The sequence below is a fragment of the Dermacentor albipictus genome, chromosome 10 (genome assembly GCF_038994185.2).
Source record: "Dermacentor albipictus isolate Rhodes 1998 colony chromosome 10, USDA_Dalb.pri_finalv2, whole genome shotgun sequence".
NCBI classification, from domain to species: Eukaryota; Metazoa; Arthropoda; class Arachnida; order Ixodida; family Ixodidae; genus Dermacentor; species Dermacentor albipictus.
Window position 1 is genome coordinate 28,178,603 of NC_091830.1, and position 21,349 is coordinate 28,199,951.

General features: G+C 43.8%; 1 protein-coding gene across 3 annotated transcripts; it reads right to left on the reverse strand.

Annotated features, from left to right (window-relative positions):
* Window positions 1–4,072: 4,072 nt before the first annotated feature.
* LOC139050391 (serine/threonine-protein phosphatase 1 regulatory subunit 10-like) lies at window positions 4,073–19,867 on the reverse strand. Of its 3 annotated transcripts, none has more exons than XM_070526685.1 (7): window positions 19,684–19,867; window positions 18,784–18,849; window positions 17,504–17,590; window positions 12,699–12,800; window positions 9,923–10,108; window positions 6,103–6,174; window positions 4,073–4,467 (listed from the first exon to the last, which is right to left on the reverse strand). In XM_070526685.1, the coding sequence occupies exons 1-7, from the start codon at window positions 19,745–19,747 to the stop codon at window positions 4,166–4,168; spliced, it is 879 nt and encodes a 292-aa protein (XP_070382786.1). In that variant the 5' UTR covers window positions 19,748–19,867; the 3' UTR covers window positions 4,073–4,165. The 3 variants fall into 3 exon arrangements, with proteins under 3 accessions (XP_070382786.1, XP_070382787.1, XP_070382785.1); XM_070526686.1 differs by having other exon boundaries at window positions 10,022–10,108; window positions 18,784–18,852; XM_070526684.1 differs by having other exon boundaries at window positions 18,784–18,852.
* Between the last annotated feature and the right edge of the window lie 1,482 nt (window positions 19,868–21,349).

Genomic DNA, 21,349 nt, shown 5'->3' on the forward strand with positions numbered 1-21,349 from the left:
TCGGAGCCTGGCGTTTGCGCTGTATTTGTGTTTGAGCACATTCACGAATTCACTACATGCTTTGTGGAAGGGCCGAAAACACGGAAATATAACGGCATTTAACAAAAACATCTTTTTTTGTTCTCTTAGAAAACTCGTTTAAAATTATGTGGTTGGTGTCCACTTTTTTTTACCATAACCACTACTGTACAAGTAGACTACAATTTCTCAAAGTTCTTATTTGCAATACCGTGCATGACAGCTTTTCTATTCGCACAACATGGTCACATACATGGCCCTACCGCATATGCCGGGCTTTTTCGTTTTGCTGCCCCATTAAGCTGCAGTTTTTCACATTTATTTTTTGCTTTACAGCATATTAATCAATTTGCGAGATATAGAGGGTACGTTCGTAAGGTGCATCCACTTGGAACAAATTCACAGAACTCCACCAGTTTCGAGATATCAATTTTCAAAAGGTCCGACGAAATGCGTTGGCATTTCAGATGCTGTTGGGCTTCAGTGTTTTAAACAGCCTTTTCTTAAGGTAATCGAACAACAATTCGTTTTACCGCAACTTTAACGACGCATATCTCGAAATTGGTTCCATCCTCAGAATTCATTCCACGTCGATATGCCCTGCATACTCCCCCCTTTCGTGGTTTGAAATATATACAGTGTAATTGTGTTGACAATTCAAGTAAACGTTTTGATTTCTCGAAGAAGTAATGACCACCTCATCAAGCAATGTAGCTCAAGGATTAGAACTGGACTGTCTGCTACAGAAAAGTTTTAGAACCTTGGTACCACTAGAAAAAAAAAACATCCTGCATGATACTTGCAAGCCAACAATCAGACTCCTTTCGCGAGCAATTTTTTTTTCTTCTTGTAAATAATACTGAGGCAAATATGACACCTAAATGTGCTTTTCCTCAATGCACCTACTTTCTTTTAAATATAAATTTAGAACTATGGTATCAAGTCCACGCTACTTCAGGACCACACAGTATTGAAGCACATTCATGTTCCACCAAGTTGTAGTGGCTCGACCCGCCCGACAGGGAAACCGACTTGTCAGACAGGTATCATGAAAGAATTTGTTCGTGTCTCACAGTCTTGACAAGATATTCCCTAAAACAACACAATACCATGTACGCACCCCACAGCTAGCTTACAAGTAAAAGTCTACAAGTTATCAATTCGATGCGTGATGCCTTCCTAAAGAGGTGCAGCTTTTCGATTTCCAGAGTTTAGTAAATCGATAGTCAGCCAGCGAGAGAGAGAGAGAGCGAAATCAAGCAAGTCATAGAATATAACCAGAAGGAAGTCCATGTGGCTAAACTTTGCTAGGGAAAAGGTTGAAGAAAGAAGACAAAGTTTACGCTCAAAGTCTGTGCACTTGAGTGTTCATCAGCACATTCTAAGGTCCGCAGGAAAATCATTAAAGCGTGGATGGCTTTGTGGGAGCTTACCAATGAACCTTCATGTTTGCACTAATTGTTTTACGTATCCACTATAGAAGTAACATTGCGGCTACAACGTGATAGTGCTAATGTTTTTCTGACCTGACTGGTTGTTTACACTATATACATAAATGTATATACACCTTAAATATCTGAGTTCCCACACTGTACTATTACAGACGTATGTATCTATTCTTATTGCACATTTTGTACAATATTATTGTACCAAGCAGGGTACATTCTTTCATTCTACTCCTCTGGAAATACGCCTCAACCAGTACTTTCCAGAGCGCAGCAAGAACTTGTCTATGAGTATCGCGATTGATGAAAACGTTTTGAACACATGTTATGTTCATTGCGGGTGATATTATTTTCGGCCTTCAAGTGTTATAGTGATTATGTAGAGGGAGAATGGTTCATTGATTTTGCGGCAGGGATAACTTGCGAAACACCGAAAACATGTACACGACAATTTGAATGTCTAAATTCAGAGCCCTGACAGGGCTAGCCTTGGGGTTGCACTGCTCTCGTCAAGAATGGCGGCCCTTCAGGATGCAGGATGCTCATTATCCCTGCACTGGCTACCTGCGCACGTAGGGATCCCGGGCAATGAAGAGGCAGACACTCTCGCAAAGAGCGCCCACCACAAAAGCGTCGCCCTCAGCCCTGCTGTAACGGCCGCGGACTTAACACGACACAAGCTACGCCGGCACATGATCGCCTGCCATCCGGATAAACGAGGGTCCCTGGGACGGCCTCTTCCACAGCATGGCCTCTCACGAAGGGATACCTCGTTGCTTCCCCGACTGCGGGTTGGCTGCTACTGGATGGAAGCCCGCCGGCACCGGCTTGGGAAAGCCACCTTGCCAGCCTACGCCTCCTGCGGTGACCCAGAGACTCTGGAGCACCGTCTGCTGGCCTGCCCTGCTCACCTGCAGCACCGGGGCCGACTTTTGCGGGAGTTCTTCCGCCTGGGGCTCCCATGTTCATGACAGGAAGACATCTTCTTCCCCAGTAGTAATCAGCTATAGCCTTCCTAAGTGTCATTGAGTACCTCTACTCGTCGGGGCTCTCGGCGTGACTCTAGGAAATTTCTTCAAAGATGAATAGCCTAACAGCTATTCACCACCTAGGGCCTCCTGATCCGCATAAACTTCGCTTTTGCTGGGCCACCTCCTATGGTCTATCACCAGTCCACTCCTCCTGTCGAAGCCACTGGGCCTTCCAGGCCGGGCTGCTCCACTGCTGCCATGGCGACCCTCTACCTTTCTCCCTCCTTCTATCTCCTTCACTCCCATTTCCATCCCCCTGCTGGCGCTGAGCCGTGCTCCCGCAAGGGTTGCAGAAGATAGTGCCAGCCTTTCCTCCTTTCCCTACAAGAACCACTTCTCTCTCTCTAAAGCAATTGTGTGAATGTCCTCTTGTGGGCGTTTTGGTAATTTCCTTCCAAGTAATTGTGTTCAAAATGACCAGTATATCCAACACCAAGACCAGTATATTCATCTTTTATTTGATGATTGTGTTTGTGGAGCAATATTTCGCATTACATTGCCTTCCACAACTCGTATATTGCGCCGCCCACTGTGCACCACAGAACCGTGGCCTATAAGTTCCGCGTAAGCGAAAATTATTCGCCAGAAATATTGTCGTTTACTCAAACATAGCACCCAAACACTTAAAGTGGCCTTCCTGGATATGCACTTCTCCCGTGTTCGATTACCTGACCATGCAGGATGAGCTCTTCTACGACTGTGAAGCTTTCTTTCTGAGAAACAAGGGTTGGTTTCTTTTATGGCGCCGTGATTAGTACTGGTTGCATGAAAACATTTCCTTTTCACCGCTAAGCATTTCGTGTTCGGGTGTGGTCCTTGAGGCACGTGCTGGTTGACTTTCACTCCGGCCATGACGTCTTTCATATGCTGCCGATTTGATCTCAAGTCAAAGTTTCGAATGTACCGCGTGTCTTTCCTAACGTCGTTTAACTGAAACGATGCGCTTGCGTTTCTTCAGTGAACAAGCAGTCTTTTTTTTTCGCACTGGAACGCGCAGGTGTCGTGAGTAACAGCGGTATATTGCTAGGAAGTTATAGAAACGGCTAAATTAAGCGATTTAGTGTAATAAGAGCGCAAAATAAGCGATACTGTCGATAGACAGCACACAAATATTCTTTTTGTGCCTCGTGAAGGGCTCCTAGAGAAGGTGGTGAGCGTGCATTAACATTGGGTCCGCTACTTCTAAAACTGTGTATTTATACCGGCTTTATTGATTATTTACTCTGGTATTCAACCCACAATGCACTATTTTCATGTCACATTGAAAGCTGTTACTCTTAAGCATGCGACTCGGACCGCGTGCACGTAACTATTTTCATCAAACTGTCATCCCATTGACGCAAGAAAACCGATTCAAAAATTAATGTTAACTGAAAAATAGCTCCGAAAGGCATTGCCGTAATGACAAATGCTAAGTACGTTGGCAATTTGAAGATATCGCTGTGACTTATGTCACCTTGCGGTACCGTCAGGCAATGCGGTGCATTGCTTTCAATGCTGACACGCCTATCAATCACGACCACTCAGCTGTTCGAAGCTTAAAACAGCTAGGGCGCACAAGAAAGGAAATGAAAGGAGGACATTATCTACGTATTTTACTTTCACCGATCCCATGCCGTCAGACGGTCGGAGAAACGAAACGCTATATCTTTTACAGTTTAATTTGTTGGTTCATGCGCCACGATTCGTTGTTAGCAGAGCGAGCATATCGTGTAGCAAATTCAGGCATTGGCGTGCCAGCGAGAGAGCTGCAAATGTAGATATCGACACGCTTCCTCCCTTGTGTGAAGCGTGACCATCTCTTTCCTCGTTCTTGTCATCAACTTCTTCACTTGACCCACGTCCGTGGGAGTGCCCGCTGTCATGTCTCTTCCTGGCCCTGCTGGTGCCACCTCCATGGGCACCCCCCTCGTGAGCCGTGACGGTTGGTGTAACGGCGAAGCCGGCTTCCCTGCCTTTCCCACCGTGGAGCCCTGCGTGTGAATGCAGGTTGGCTGTTGTAGGAATGCATGCTTTGAAGGGACACAAATTAGAAACGCTAAATCTATTCATGCTGATATAGCATTCTCTAAAAGCTCTGGTTGAGTGCTGCTGAATATACGAGAGCCGAAATTCTCTTAAATTTCCAGCCCGATCCAGAAGCGTTGCTATCGAAAAATCGTAATAGGTTAATGCAGTCCTCAAACTTAATACAGTGCTGTGCATTCGGAATAATGCCGCTTCAAGTAAAAACCGGTAAATTTGTGTGCATGCAGGTATTCACGGAGTTTTTAAAGAGAAGCTAAAGCACTGGTCTGGCGTTGTTGTATTATGATACATGTAGAAGTTGTATAGGAACCGACGTACGCCTCAGCTGCATAACTAGCAACCATCGGAAAGTCTAGCTGCACCATCTTAGTGTTTGGAAATTCTTCCTGCGGGCATATTTTTAGTGTACCTTTGATATTTATGCTCAAAATGTACTGCAGTTCAGGGAGCTATAAGCCAGGAGTGTGATCTAACCTTCAGAAACGTTTGGCAAGAATGTGTTTTTAATCAACTGCAGAACTGCTGGAAGTGTTGAGGGCCTTTCTATGCAAAACCAGATGTCTTTCTCGGCTTCGTCCCTCCCCATTACTCGTCTCCCATTGATTGCTAATAATTGTGTTGAATTAAATGTGCAGCTTTATCAACATAAGTGATGTGCTCGGATCTTTAGCAAATTGTGTGTATTACTTACTCATATGAATGAAACTATTTATTCAGTAACGCCAGTTAACATAACAGGCAGTAGACATAATTTTTCATTACTCGCTACAGATTGGTGCATATGAATTTTTTACCTTTGAATTTTCAAAGCTGTGGCTTCGCTAAGAGCTGAATACAAGACGATGAGCGTTAACGGTTTACCGCCCGCCTTTATCACTCAAGAAACCTCAGGTCTGCAATTGCTGTGTCGTTCTCTTTCTGTGGAATTTCTGTGTTCACAAATATCAATGAGGAGCCCGTGTTTCGTAGAAGACACAAAACTCGCCTCTGTAGCTGCTCCGTCACGACGTCCTATATCAGAGCACCACACACGCAACGAGATGTCTATATGCATTCGTTTACCTAACAGAATATGTTCAGAGCACTCAATCTACACAAGAATACTTGGGCTTTAAAACCAAGGGAACGAACACAAAAAGGTAGTATCGACCAAATAATGGCACTCTGGATACTGGACACTGGACAACCAGTCTCTCTTCCCGATCGTGTATTCGATCAAGCTCCAAGCGGAGGGGACACAAGCTCAGGCTTCCAATTTCCGCCTTTATACTCAGGCCTGATTATATGAGCAGTTCGCGCATTTGAATAACACTCGTCGTTCTCCCAGCACGTTCATGGAGAACAACAATGGCAATATAGTCTGTTTACTAGCGGTTAAAAACCACAACCTCATCTGGAGATCACGTAAGGAAGGTTCCGTAGGAAATATATAGCGTGGTTGCAAGAAGTCCTAAGTGGATACCAATAGGGCGCATATCTGCGACTGTGGTCGCTAATGGCAAGACACTTTTTGGGAGCTTGGGATGTGCTAAGGCGTTTTACATTTATGCCATCATTCTGGCGTGCACTTGTGCACTCACCTGCACTAACTTCTTGAGAACCCGGTCTTGAGTATCTCTGACGTTCGATGTGGTCACGCAGTGGCCGTTGTCCTGCGAAACATGAAAACGTAAAGTATGAAAACACTCCCTCATGGGGGGGGGGGGGGCTCCATCCTTGCCTAACACGAGCATTGGGATAGAAAAAAAGGGGTGTTCAACAAAATATTTTACTACAATGTTGTAGTTCCGAAGGATGTGGAGCTATTTAATATTGGGAACTGTTCTTTTACGCCTATATGGCCCCACTTTGAAGATTCGCGATGCGGGTGTATGAAGGTCGGCGATAAAAGTTGGTACAGCCCCAAGAATGAGGGCTGCGGCGCAGATGCGACGACGCATGAATAGGCGAGTGGTACAGCGGATGACGTCATCGGCGCAGCTGGCGTGGTGGGAATTTGCACAAGAAGCAGGCGGCTTTTGCACCCGACATATTACTCGGCGCCAAGAGGGGCACGTAATCAGTTCTGCATCGGCGCTTGGAAAGAGCAGACAGTGCTTCGTTACTGTGAAGTAGTGTGGACTAAAGCCCATCCATCCGCGCGCCACCGCCGCTCTCTTAAGTACCGCCAACCGCCTTTTCCCCTCACACCAAATCCGGTTCCGGCATTTCCGCTTCCGGCGTTTCCGGCTCCGGCATGTCCGGTTTTAAGATTTCCGGTTCCGGCGTTTACGCTTCCCGGAGTTGCGCTGCGAGAATTTCCACTGTGATTGCAGACAATGGTGAGACGCCCGTGCTTAGCAACCGGTGCTAATTTGAGTAGCTCGCTCTAGCCATTCCACAAAGCGTCATTCGTGTGCATCTACGTGCTTGTTTGCGTACGCTGCGCCCGCACGCTTTGCCTGTCGTCCCCTTTCTCTGACGAAGTGCGGAGAGCCATAGGCTGGGGCACAACACATGAACATAATTCGCCGTACACATCTGCTCGCGTCACAACACTAACACAATTCGCCGTACACCTTTGCACGCGTTACAACACGCGCGCACGCACCAATTCACTGCACACCTCCACGCATATCGCACAAGAAAAGCACACTTACTTTCACCATGTCACTGAATGCCTTCCACGTAAATTTGAACTTGTTATATTTCATAGCTTCACGTCATTGCAGTTCTTCACGCAGTGCACGCACTTGGGACGTTCGTTACCTTCGATCTGCCGTACGGGACACGTTCAACCTCAGAATCAACAGCATAAACTCTATGCGTCGCGTACAAATTGGCGTCGCGAACTCCTTCACTAAAGTCCCTCCATACGTGCTGGCTGAAGGGGATGTATGCTTCAAAACAAGAAGAATTCAAAGGGGACAAGCTGTTGTTGTCCGCTGAAGTAGTAGTTTGCGGTCGCTGTTTTCCAAATGCATGAAAAACGGGAGCGGTCTCCAAGCACCTAGGCACTGCATTCCACTGTACGATGTCTCTCGAGGCACAACCCGTCGCAGGTTGACGCTAAGCAGCGAACACAACCAGATCGCCGATTACAATAGGCGGTGGTTTTTGGATGGAATCGCATTAACAGTTTCAACCGCAGCTGGTGCAATTAAAGCCTCTCCGTAGACGCGGAAGTAAACAACGCTAAAAACATAGCGTCACTTCCACTCGGAACAGGAAGCTGAAGCTTCGTAAGTTCCGCTTGACGCCGGAAGCTGAGGGGGTGAGTGGGAGAGGAGCGTGGAAGAGGAGGGTAGGTTGGCGGTACTTAGCTTGGTCGGCGGTGGCACGTGGATGTAGGGGCTTTAGTGTGGACGGATACGGGTCCTTCGCGTGACCTTGCAGCTGAACGACGCACTATAAGGGCGACAGTTAGATAAACAATTACGGGGATTAGCTAATTATTAACAGAAGAAATGGGAGACAGTACGCTTGCGCGAAATACGCTTTAAATTTGTTCGAGGGTCATTTTTTATGTTTTGGCTAGAACAAGTAGTGTGCTTCTTATAATGCGGATGCACATATTACATTTCCTCTGAATAATGGGTCTGCATGTTATAGGACGTACAAGATGCGCCATAATTCTTTCCTGTAGCGCTCCGCGTAACCTCGTCAATATTCCTGGCAGATGTGCGGCTTTCGTTAGGTATCGGTCAAGCCTACTTGGTTGTCTTATCTCGTGAGCTGTCCCCTCGAGCTGAATGTCTGGCCATGTGTGAGCACAGGTAATTTTTGACGTCGCCCTGCGGGCCGCTATCTACTGCTGTAAACCCGATAGCGCAGTTTCAAAGGAAGTCAGAGGTGGACGTTTATTATGATAGAAAAGCTGATAAAGAAAGTTGAAAGAAAAAAACGAAAGAGAAAAGACGATTTCGCAGTGCCAGAACTTCCGTGGAAGGCATATCGCCGCGAAAAGAGGTCACGCCAGAAACATCACACTGACAGAAACGGCACCTTATTGGAATCCTGTGAGTCCTTAGTCCTTAGCGGCATTCTTTGTGTCGAGCAGCTGCAAGAAAACGATTGGCGATGGAGTGTCATGATGTGTGGAGTTTAGGAAAAGTTTCAGATACCGTGTCAGCTAACCTGACACAGTAGTAACTAAGCATGGCTATAGAAGATTCTGGTGCTATTCGCATTCCTACAGCGAACAGAAGGAGATGATGCTGTTCAGGATAATAGAGAGGGCTCACGAGCCATGTAGTAGGCACACACTTAGCTAATCACGACTATGTCGACAGTGTATTTACTGTTAGTAATATGGTAAAGCATGCGACCATACAGCACTTGTCCACCAACCTGTTTACCGCCAAAATGCACATCGCCGGACATATCTGCGAGGACCACCAACGACCACGTCTTTACGTGTAGGGGAAGGATCACGTAACAGCAATTGGGGATAAAGGCACTTATTCCTGGTGACATGATGACTTATCATGGTGGAAGCGCTATAAACACTGCAGCACAACGAATCAGAAAGGGGCGCCATTGGCCCTTATTCGTGTACCGCAGTCTCCTCTACACTGCTATCCTAACTAGCATAAAAACCTCTTTGGACATAACTCACTACACGTGTATGTGTAATTTGCATGCACCAAGCGTTTTACGCCTCAGGGCAACGTTTTGAATAATACAAAAAGATATGTTTACGACATCTTATTGTTTAAACCAGTGTGGATGCCCCGAAATAAGTGGAGTCTGCGGCTAACACCCCATTTTCCCTAAAATCCCCAGAAGCGGCTCCCACAGAGCAACGAAAATGAATAGGACGCACATGAAAGTGAGCAAATATAAATGCGGGAATGGCGGCGCGTCTTGGCACGCTTTGCCGGCTCTCCAAAATAAAACAGATCTTGAAATCTTATGTGCCATCATTACATTTTTGCTATCACTGCTGCCAAGCTGTATAAACCACAACAAAAATTTGAATATGCGTCAATATTCCTTGGAGCTTCCTTAATTCCAGTGCTCGGCTGTTACTACAGTGCGCCACCCGATAGGCTTCGAGTGCATGTTCTCGGTGGACAGCGACGACATTTGCTTGCAAAACACGCTCCGTATGCCTTCAAACGCATAGAAAAGGCCGAGTTTTCCTTCTCTGAATAAATTCTGTAGCGTTAGTAAAGCGGATGCTCTATTAGTGTGCATCTATACAGGACAGTGCCCATGGGAACTGATACGTGACGAAACGTATTGATTATAATTTCTAATATGGTGTCCTCTTCGAGACGGGACAGCGATATATATATATATATATATATATATATATATATATATATATATATATATATATATATATATATAATCTTCATTTCACCGTCTCTAATCTTCTCTGTCTACCTTCTGTGCCATCTCTACATCTCTACATACCCCTTCGCTTTCTAGGAAGGTGAAACATCGCTTCCTCGCTGCTCTCGCCATACTCTTCGCCAAATCTTGAATCACCCGATGGTTTTACAGAAGGCTTACTGCGTGATAAAGCAGAACCAGGTTGGTGTGTCAGATCTTCATTATTATCTATCGTGGGTCCTGAGAAGGCACGTCCACCAATAGGCCCTGCAAGAAATATACAAAAGAAAATTCATTGATAAGGACGGGCAGAGAATGCGTCTGGTATGTATTTCTCTGGCAAAATATAATCTTTCCTTAATTCTATCTTTATTGTCTCTATAGTTTTGGTATGTAGAAACGTTCAAGTGTACGTCAATAAAACCACTTCAGATATATGAATATGGCGCAGGTACATTGAAGTACACGACAGATTGAAGGATCAGCTTAGAAAATTGGTGAATAATAGAAGAACGTCCTTAAAAGAAACCTACAAGCATTTGCCTTTGAAGCGGAAGCTTTAGCTTGAGGCATACTCCAATTTTCTAATTTACTTATATACAAGACGCTGAAACTTCTTTTATGGTTGCGTCCCAGAGAAATTTGTTGCGTCGCAGAGAGAAGGGGAAATTCGAGGGACTCTAAGTGTAACATTGAGTTAAGACCTGTGGTATTTTACAAAAATTGTTGAGAATGGCCGGGTAAGTAAAAAATGGAAGGAAGTTTACAAAGATGTAACCCTACATCAATTGTAAATATCGCTGATCTGTATACTGGATATGATAGACCAATGCTTCTCAATCTGCGGATGTTGACCCCAAAATGCGTCATGGGTCTTTTTCGCGGGGCTATGCAGCGCCCAACTACGTGTGCATTCGGCTAGGAGCAAGGAATGTGAACTTTCATATTCTCTGCCCATATTCTTTAGACACCGTTTATATTACAGTACTATATAAGCATACATACAAGGCCCAGATGCCAGCATCGTAATGCACGCAGATGTCATGAAAACTTTACTAGACATACTAGCACTTTGAAAGCTTGTAGCTTCATTGTAGCTTCCTTCTAACCTTTGAATGAGGTAAAGCAAGCAGCCGCAACAGGATGTCAGAAACATTAGGCAAGCCTACAAGAAGGGCGCAGACACTATTCCCAAGATATCAATGCAAAGGAGAATGTACAGCTTAAATTTACTCGCAATGGTTTCCAAAATGCTGCGGGTGCTCTTGCTAACGACTTGCAAGCGAAACTCTCCAAACTCATCAACAACACACTAGAAACAGGCATGCAATGTGCCTAGAACCACACGGAGCCACCTATTATTTCACCCGTCGCAAATACACAACTTTCTATAATATGCTTCAATAAATCATTGGTCGTTCGAAAACAATTACAACCACACAACCACGTTTGGTAGGACTCTTTTGTCTGGTTATTGCGTTTAGAATATAATATATAGATATATATGCGTAATCCAAAAAATTTAATCTGTAGAAGGCTTATAAACCTGGTAGGGGAGGGGGGGAGTCATGTTGAGGCCGGTGCTACTAAAATGAGTCATCCAATGGAAACGTTTGAGAAACCCTCTATTAGAGTATCCCAAGTTAGGATGTATAAGTATAGAGCTTAAGTGAATTTTTACGATGCTTACGACGGTCTTTACAAATTCAAACTCATAAATCAGGGTGTCTGTTAAAGATGTGAGTAGTACGCTAAATTTGTCCACTTTAAAAGTATTATTACTTGCAGCTTACATAATTGTCATTGTTATTTGTTGTTGGGTTGAATAATTGCCCCGTCATAGTTTCGTATTTTTTTTATTTCCCATATTTTAAAGCATTTAGGAATTTACATGTTTTATGATGTATTGGTTCCATAGAGTTACTGAAATGTAGTATTCTCCCTTAAATGCAGCAAATTTCATAAAAGTCGGTACAGTGCTTCTCGAGATAAACGATTTCTTCATTCCCATGCATTGAGATAGAAGCTCCGGAGCTCAAGCTATATTTTATGCGAAGCATATTACGAGAGCTCAACCCAGCTCCTCAGGCGCGGCGGTGTCGCATTCAATGGCCTTTGACCCCATGCCATACCACGTGACACCGTGACGTCACGACAGAGGAGAAACGGTGCTCCAACTCGCGCCGTTGCTCGCGGCGTCGCGGCGGTATATAAGCAGCTGCGCTTGTTTCTAGGTGGCTTTGGCTCAACTATTGCAAGATGGGCTGGGTGGGAATCGAACCAGGGTCTCCGGAGTGGGAGACGGAGACGCTACCACTGAGCCATGAGTACGATGCTTCAAAGCGGTACAAAAGCGCCTCTAGTGAATGCGGTGTTGCCTTAGAAACAAGCTGTTTCTAAGGCTCAGGCGTACGTCGCTTGCTCAGGCGCACATTTCGTTGCCGCGCCGAACGCTGCGTTGCTCGACGCTCACCGCGTCCAATGCGGGGCGCGTAGTCGCTGCGCCGTAGCCCATTGTCTTACGCCCCTTGGCGGGTCGACGGGAACGCTGTCGCGTTCCACTGTTGAAGGCGAAGCAGAGTAACGCATGAGTTGTTTCTTCGTCTAGCCGAACCAAATATAGCCAAGCAACAGCAGTTCACCAGGCTAAACAGTGGTTCAACAACTAAAATAAAGGCTAGTATGCTTCGCATCCTGGGCTTAACCTTAGCTAAGCCACAGGCATTTTTTGCACATAGTTCACATCTCGCTTGATTTTACAACACCAGCAACCCAAACCTGGCGACGTCTTCCCGAACGCTTGATTAAGTTGTATCAACTCTGACGTTTTTGACAGATCAGTACGATGATTACGAACCTCCAAACAGTCCACCTCTAGGGCCAGGGATAGAGTCCCCAAAGGCTCCACCTGCCAGTGGAAAGGAACCTCCAAAAATACCAGAACCTGGTGGTCGGTGTCCTGAAAACGACCAATAACGAACAAATGATGTTTATTTTATTTATTTCAGAATACTGCCGGCTTCCATTTGGAAGCCCAGGCAGGAGTGGTACAAACATCACGTGATTTCAAAATTTTTCCTCAAGGGGATAAAAAAATAAAATAAAAAACAAAAATACAGCCTAATAGGCAAAGTAAACATATGCAAATACACAAAAGAAATACGATGATGCCGTCACATTGCTGCCAATAGGAAAGGCGTAATAAAAGAGTAATCAGAATATGTAACAAGCAAAGGTACAATGAATGCATGACATTACAAGCACGTCTGTACTGCAGATAAGAAGGAATCACGAGTGGCTGAGTTGACCACGCTTTGCGGAAGAGCGTTCCATTCGCGAATTGTCTTGGGCAGGAAGGAATAAAAATATGCGTTTGTTCTAGCACGCGGCAGTAATATTGTTTGATTGTGCTTACCTCTGGTCTGTCGCGATTTGTTAAATTGGATGTAGTTGTCAAATCTCATTTTAGTGTGGTTGTTAACTATGTTATACATAGCTTGTAGACGGTGCATTTTGCGACGAGTTTCTAGTGTCTGGAGCCCAGATCGCAACCTTAAAGAGGTGACTGAAATGCGCCAATTGTAAGCATTCTAGATAAATCTAAGAGCTTTCTTTGTACTCTTTCGATAATGTCTATACCAGCCTTCGTGTGAGGGTCCCAGACTATATCGGCATACTCGAGTGTTGGCCTAATAATTGTCTTATATGCGTTTAATTTGGTAGCACTAGTGCAGTTTCTTAAACGGCGCTTTAATAACCATAACTTTTTCATTGCTGCCGCAGAAACATACCTAACGTGAGGGGTATAGCTAATCTTGAAATCAATTGTAATTCCAAGATATGTGAATTCCTCTATCTGTTTAATGTCCATATTATTTACCATGTAAGTGCCTTTTCCTGATGTTCACATCTATGATATCAGTTTACTTTATTGATGGTATGGAAGATGGCTGATCATGCACTTGTATAGTTTTTTTTTGCGCGATACGTAGAAATGAATAAAGTGTTTTGAATATTCCATCACTTCTTCCAGATTGATACCCTAGCTGCACATTAAAACCAATAAAGCTACTACCCGCCGTGGTTGCTCAGTGGCTATGGTGTTGGGCTGCTGAGCACGAGGTCGCGGGATCGAATCCCGGCCACGGCGGCCGCATTTCGATGGGGGCGAAATGCGAAAACACCCGTGTGCTTAGATTTAGGTGCGCGTTAAAGAACCCCAGGTGGTCAAAATTTCCGGAGTCCTCCACTACGGCGTGCCTCATAATTAGAAAGTGGTTTTGGCACGTAAAACCCCAAATATTATTATTATTAATAAAGCTACTGATGAATCCTCGGTTTTCCCGCCCCCTTAAATATTGGTGTCCTGGAGTAGTATATGAATACGCAACTTTAGACAATTTTGTATGTTCACCGTAATATAAATGTAATTTATTACCCTAACCACAAAAAAATTCTCTTTCTGGCATGCAGTTCCCAAAAATCTACAAGTTGCCTGATCGCAGAACCCGGACTGGAAGCGCCCAAGCCAACATGCCTTTCCTGGCCAATGGATGGATGGATATATAATGGATGGATGTTATGAGCAACGCCTTTCGAACGGGGTGGTGAGTTGCTCCACCAAACTCTTGTTGTTTTATTGCCTAATGCCCTGCTTGTGTTTAAAAAAAATATGATTATTTTCCATAGGCCAAGTTTCTGAACGTCTATGGTGAACTTTGTTTTCGTACGCCTCCGTTGTTTGTCGTTTCCCTACTTCCACGAATCTTCCAATCGCCTCTTACTAATCTCTATCGGACATGTTTACTTGCCCCTTACTCTCACTGAACCCAAGGGCTTCAACGAGGCCAGCGATTCTTAAATCGACCGCTGGGCAGATATCTTCCCATTCTAATACAACATGCTTCATCGTCTCCCTAGCTTTTCCCCAGCAAGCACATGCTTCTTTTTCCTTCTTATATATCGCTTTATAAATGCGAGTTCTAAGGCATCCTGATCTCGCTTCGTAAAGTAATGAGCTTCCCGTCGAGTTATTATAAATTGTTTCTTTCCTGATTTCATTTTGTCCTCCTAAGTAGTTACGGAAATAATCGCAAGAATAAGAATGGGATGGCGTGCGTTTGGCAGGCATTCTCAGATCATGAACAGCAGGTTGCCATTATCCCTCAAGAGAAAAGTGCATAATAGCTGTGTCTTACCCGTACTCACCTACGGGGCAGAAACCTGGAGGCTTAAGAAAAGCGTTCTACTTAAATTGAGGACGACGCAACGAGCCATGGAAAGAAGGATGATGGATATAAAGTTAAGGGCTAAAAAAGAGCAGATTGGGTGAGGGAACAAATGCGAGTTAATGACATCTTAGTTGAAATGAAGAAAAAGAAATGGGCATGGGCAGGATATGTTATGAGGAGGGAAGATAACCGATGGTCATTAAGGGTTACGGAGTGGATTCCAAGGGAAGGGAAGCGTAGCAGGGGGCGGCAGAAAAGTAGGTGGGCGGATGAGATTGAAAATTTTGCAGGGACGACATGGCCACAATTAGTACTTGACCGGGGTTGTTGGAGGTGTATGGGAGAGGACTTTGCCCTGCAGTGGGCGTAACCAGCCTGATGATGATGATGAAGTAGTTACCCGTGGCAGGTTTCTTTTTCATTGCCGCCACTCAAGAGAGTATCTCAGCCTCTCTGGCTTTCCGCTTGACTTTCTTTGTTGCTCTGTTGCTCACCGTACATGTCACATACTAGCTGCCAAGCCGCTTGTTGTTTTCCTCCACTGTAACACAATGTTATTCCTATACAAATGCCTGAACACTGGCGACGCCGAGTGAATCAAGGAATCCGCCACGTACGGGCATACACATGTTGCAATTTTGCTATTTTGTAATTCCATGTAATTTTACAGTCACTGTATCCACTTTCACAATAGAAACAATGCACCTGCTGAACTGAATATGTTAGAATAGGGTAACCGCTAAATTGATGTTCATGAAAAATTGTTTGTCGGGGAGGAAATGTGAAACTTCAGGCGACAAGGTGAATTCTACGGCATAGGCACTGGTCAAATTAAAGGAGCAGAATTTACTTAATTTCAAATGAGAGTTAGTGAAATCTCCATTTAATTGCCTTAAGCAGCAATGGAAATGTGCAAACGTTTGCATAAAGAGGTAACGTAGAGATCCTTAAGGTATCGATGTAAATGATGAAAATAGGCATTATTTAGGTAGACATTGGAAACATTACCAAGATGAATGAGAATTGAAAGAAAGAAGCAAATTTTTCTAAATTACTCGGTGCCGCTTAATATATGTGTTTTATAACCTAACTGCACAAACAGCTGCAAATAAATGTAAATTATTATTATTGGTTGTTGCTGTTATCTCATACTCTCACCTAGATAATATAGCTTCAAAGTCTATATTTGTCGTCCAAAGCTCGCTAAAATTTTTAATGTTGTTCAGGAGAAACATTCTAAACTTAATAGCGACCCTTCTCAACCTGGTTTTGAACAAGTGAGAATTTGTGTTGGGCTTTGCAACCTAAAATCATTGCATTTGTTTTCCTGGTTTGAATAAACAATTATTCAGCAAAACTGCGCCTGTAGTACAACTTTCTCTTAATCCCGTTCTTGAGGATGCTGCGACCAATTGTTGGCAGTCATAGTTCGATAACACGGTATTCCCCACGACATTGCATGATTGCCATGAAGAATGCATCCATTAACTGCACCAGCACAAAGGTGGCTGCAGATTTCGCTCGAGGTTATGCAGATGTTCAATTGCATTTTACGAGGAACAGTAATACCTAGGCTCCCTGTGAACGTAGCAGTCAGACCGAATTCACTTGCCTGTTTCTTTCATAGCGTTTAGTGCAGTGAATAAAGGCACAGATACAAAGTTCGTAAAAATTATGAACAGAACACCACGAAGAGGAGAATTAACGTTGAAGAAGACATACTCCTATGAATTTGCGATACAACGTACGTCAAAGTTACGTGCAATCTAGATGCTGCAGCACGCAATTACCTGGAACAAGCGGAATATCTCCAAAAGGATCAATAAGTTTAATGGCATTCTCTCCTATAATATTTCCTAAACAGTATCAAGTCTTCGAAACAATACTGTACACGTTAATTTTAGGCGGCTAGTGTATAATAAACAAGTCTGTATCGACATAGTATGCAGCCCTCTACACAGGCAGTTATGGTTTACCTAGGTGCTAACACTGCTAAATGTAACATGTGTGACAATGCCAGTACGTACAGCTCATCTGTTATAATTGCGCCTACTTGCAATATCTATACGGGCGCTTTTTTTCTGCTGCCTAATGACTGCTTCAAAAAGCAAGCAGTTCACTGTCTTATCTCTCAATCGCCAATGACAATCATTTATTTCTTAACAATCAGTGATGAACAGCCAGGCAAATATTCAGCTGAGCAGTGCAAGCGTCATTTTCTGTCCGCTAGCACCTTGCGAGGCTCTTAATGTTCAGCACGCGTTTCTCTGAGTATTCACCTAACGTCAATCATCTGGGAAATTTCTTGCATTGTGAGAGAGGATAGTCTGCGCTTACGCACTACATCCGAAGATTTGGTCGGCTTACACCATCGGCTTTTGACTTCAAAAGGCTGACGCAACAAGGACGCAAGAGCATGATTGTTACAAACCTCTATTTTGTCGCATCGCCGAACCAGGACCGGAGCCACCCATTCCTGCACTTTGGCCAGGTCCAGCTCCACTGAAGAATCCACCGCCTAAAGATGGACGTTTAGAAATGCATGTAATAACAAATGTTTGGTGACATAAGGTGAAACTTAATTCCAATTTGTAGCCGCAATCCCTCGCCCTTTGTTTTCTCTCTAGGTGACGCAGTCTTTTCCCTTTATGTGGAACTTAAACAATCGGATCCGTATTTGGTGATTATCCTGCGTTTCCCTCGTAAGAAATCTATCAGACATTCAGGAAAAAATTTCCATTGCTTTCAGAAATATTCCAAACGTTGTGCTTACAGCTTAAGATTGCATCGCACCACTACTATGTGAAGCTTCATCTCCTGAAGCCTTGTGGCGCCTAAGTTTAGACATTTGTGATGGTGCTAGAAGTCGCGGAAGCGAAACCGTGCAGGTAAAAATGTTCCGCATGCAGCGTAAATATCTCATTCTGTTTCCGATTCCCTCACTAGAACTTTGCTTTCTTATTTGATCTCCACAGTATTCATACTGAAGTTCTGCAGAATCTTCACGTCCACAGCATTCATGAGTTCGATGTACTTTTTCATAGAAACGGTGAAACTGGCGTCGTGACGCAGTATACACACTCACGATTTGAAAGGGAGACAAAATTTCAGAGGATATTTGTTTCTTAACCTTTATTTACATAAAGTTGCTGCATCGAGATATTGAATTTCACCAGCTTTAGTGACTGCGGATTTTCTACCGTGTTCGAACACCCCCTCGATCACCTTAGGGTATTTGAACAGCACATTGTTATTTCTTAGTAAAAAGACCCTCATTTCTTGCGCATTTCTTGCGCCTTTTTATTGCGTTTTACCTCCACTGCGCTCTGTGATTTTGTGAAAGAGAAATATGTTTCGGTGAAACAAACAAGTCGGCTTCGCAAATACTGCAACTAAATCCTAGTTTTAGGATCAACCTTAGAGCTGGATATTAAGGGTTTCTTGTTTTTATTTTGAATTCCTTCAAGAAAATGCTTCTCTGTTGCCATTTCAAACAGCATTTTCACAATTTGGACTGTTACTTTAGAAGAAGAAAGATGCGTTATTGCTAGCTGTAACCCGCCTAGTTTTTCACCGTTTGTTTTGTAGCATAGATCGACAGAAACAAATTTACCTATGTGTCATCAATGTTGCCCGTGCAGAAACGAGTTCAAGTAGTAAAGAGTATCACCTTGGACAAAAATATGCAGCCTGTTAACAGAAGATGATTACCTGGACGTCCGCCGTCTAGTAAACCTCCTCGAATTTGTTCCATCAACATATGGCGTGGCATCAGATCTGCTGCAAGGCAATATTGAGTGTACCAATAATCAGGCGAAAAATTGGACGAAAATGCTATGTAACATCTTCATTTTAAACGTATGACTTCCTTTATGCTTCTAATAACAATGTTGTTTTTTGCTTTTTCATTTCACTCCATCTAGCGTTGCCGCCAGCTTACTTAGTAAAAACAGTTTATTTAGCATCTACGTTGAGGCAAATAGTCCCAGTGCTCAGTTTGCTGCGGTAACATTGTTTTCGCCACAGCTGTGTTGATAAACCCAGTACAAGCGTTCTTTTGTTTCTTCCCATATAGATCACGTGCCTCTGACAAGGAATTCAATTGCAGAATAAAAAGCAACATGCAGTTATTGTGGCGATTCCTAGGGCCAGACGATTCCAGGTTTTTTACATAAGCCGAAAATATTTTTAAGGTAACTTAGCGATTCTTCTCCCTTTCGCCCATGCTTACACAACCAACATAGCAAGTGTCTCCCATTCACATTTCCAGCAAGCAATGTTCAAACTTCCGTTCAAGATGGATGAACAGATATCAATATGCTGTACTACAATAACATCGCCTATCGATGCAGCATTGTGCATTACCAATTTTGCATTTTAGCGGTCACTAAAACACGAAGCTTTCAACTCAAACTTCTTTGTTAATTGAACACACAAATGAAAATCCCCGATACACTGCTCTTAGTAACATCAAAAGTACGTGAAGTTTTTGGATTAACTCCTCACTCTCCTAGTCAGTGTGCCCATGAAGTTCTCTAGGAACTGCCACTAAGCTAGACACAGACTGATCTGGCGAATACAATGAAAACTGAATTATTACGTAACACTTACCACTGCTAACACTTGAGATTTCAAATAAAATCAGGAATGTGTAGAACACCGCGAGGCCTTCCATCTTTTATTTTTTGGCTCCCTCTTTCCAACAGCTGAGTACGGAGACCACACGATTTGACCGTCGCGCAAAGAAGCAGTTGAGAAGCAAACTGATGCGCTTGTCAGAGCGATGTTAAACACACTGACAGCCACCTGTTTCAATGCTCCGAGCTGAGTTTTCTTTTCATAAAGAGACCCCGAGGAGCCTTCCTGTCATCGTCGTGCCCAATGTTACCCACGGCATACAAGACAATGCTGGCTTTCTTCGGTGTGTCTGCAACAAAGTCTTTGGCTGCAACTTAGGTTAACAAAGTAGAGGGAACGCTGCTAAGATTCAGGTAAAGAACAAACAGTTATAAAGTTGATTGCAAAGTAAAAGTACATCATAACGTGGACTTGATCACCATGGCACTCTCGCTTGCCTCCAGTCTAAAAGCTCTTCCCTGCTAAGCCAGCTTCCCTTTGTGATAAAAACAGAGGATTAAGATAGCCTGCCACCTGCAAAAGAAGGAATGTAATAAAAGCTATCTGACCTTTATCAGCCGAAGATAGCAGGCTTAAAAATGATTTCGACTTTTCTTTAACAGACCGAAATGAACCGGCCGCAAATGCACATTATAATAAAATGCAATATTCTGCGTGATTCGACGCAGATAAGATGTTTTACTTCATATACAGCCTCGCATGCAACCGCTGGCAGTCATCGTAAGATGAGTTCCGCCGTAATTTTTCTTTTGTGGCAAGTTATTTTCCAGGCTCAGAGTTGAAATTAAAGGAGGTAACAGCTCCACGACACTGTCCGTTTGAGCGTGAAAACCTTTGATATCATTTTTTTTTCATACCACTTAAAAAATAAAAACTGAGCTCTTCGCGTATGCACTTGGCACTCAAGTGAAACCTTTCAGATAATTTCGCCAGATGCAATTTCTTTATTTGGTAATCTCTCTGAAAGGGCACGCATGCTCTACTCTTATAGAAGAGTTTTACTGCACTGGTATCGCATGCGCAAACTAAAGACCTTCTGAGGCAAAAAAAAATTACGTGATCGGCACGAGGCATAAAATGCGCCTTGAATAATTATACGAGCACAAACACTACATTCCTCTCTTCTCGTTCTTCTCAACTTTACATCCACGAGGGCAACATGCCGTGCATAAGCACCCTTTGCACTCCTTTATTTTTACCAGCGTGTTTAACATAGGTTGCAAATACGACGTAAAAAGTTATAGTGCACCCTAAGATAAAGATGCACGAAGGGCATATTTCGCATCTGGTGTAGCTGTGTGTGTGTGAGTCTCAGTGTGACAAAGCTGATGACCGCATTAAAAGCCTATTCTCTAAATCTCAATATGATGCTCAAATACTTATGTGCTGCTCACGAATGACATAATCTTCGGAAATGTTCCGCGAATGACTGTGTCATTGTGCTGAACAGGTGGCCATCGTCGACGTTTACGGCCAACAAAAACCAAATTAGGTGCATATTGCAACGTCTCACGAAGAGGGCAGCAAATAGCGCCACCTGTGATCTACCTGCTCTTTATTGTGGTCATGCTTGTGTAACGTTGTTATAGTGGTATGCATCAGTAATGAACATTTTAAACTGAAGCGCTGCTATTATGCT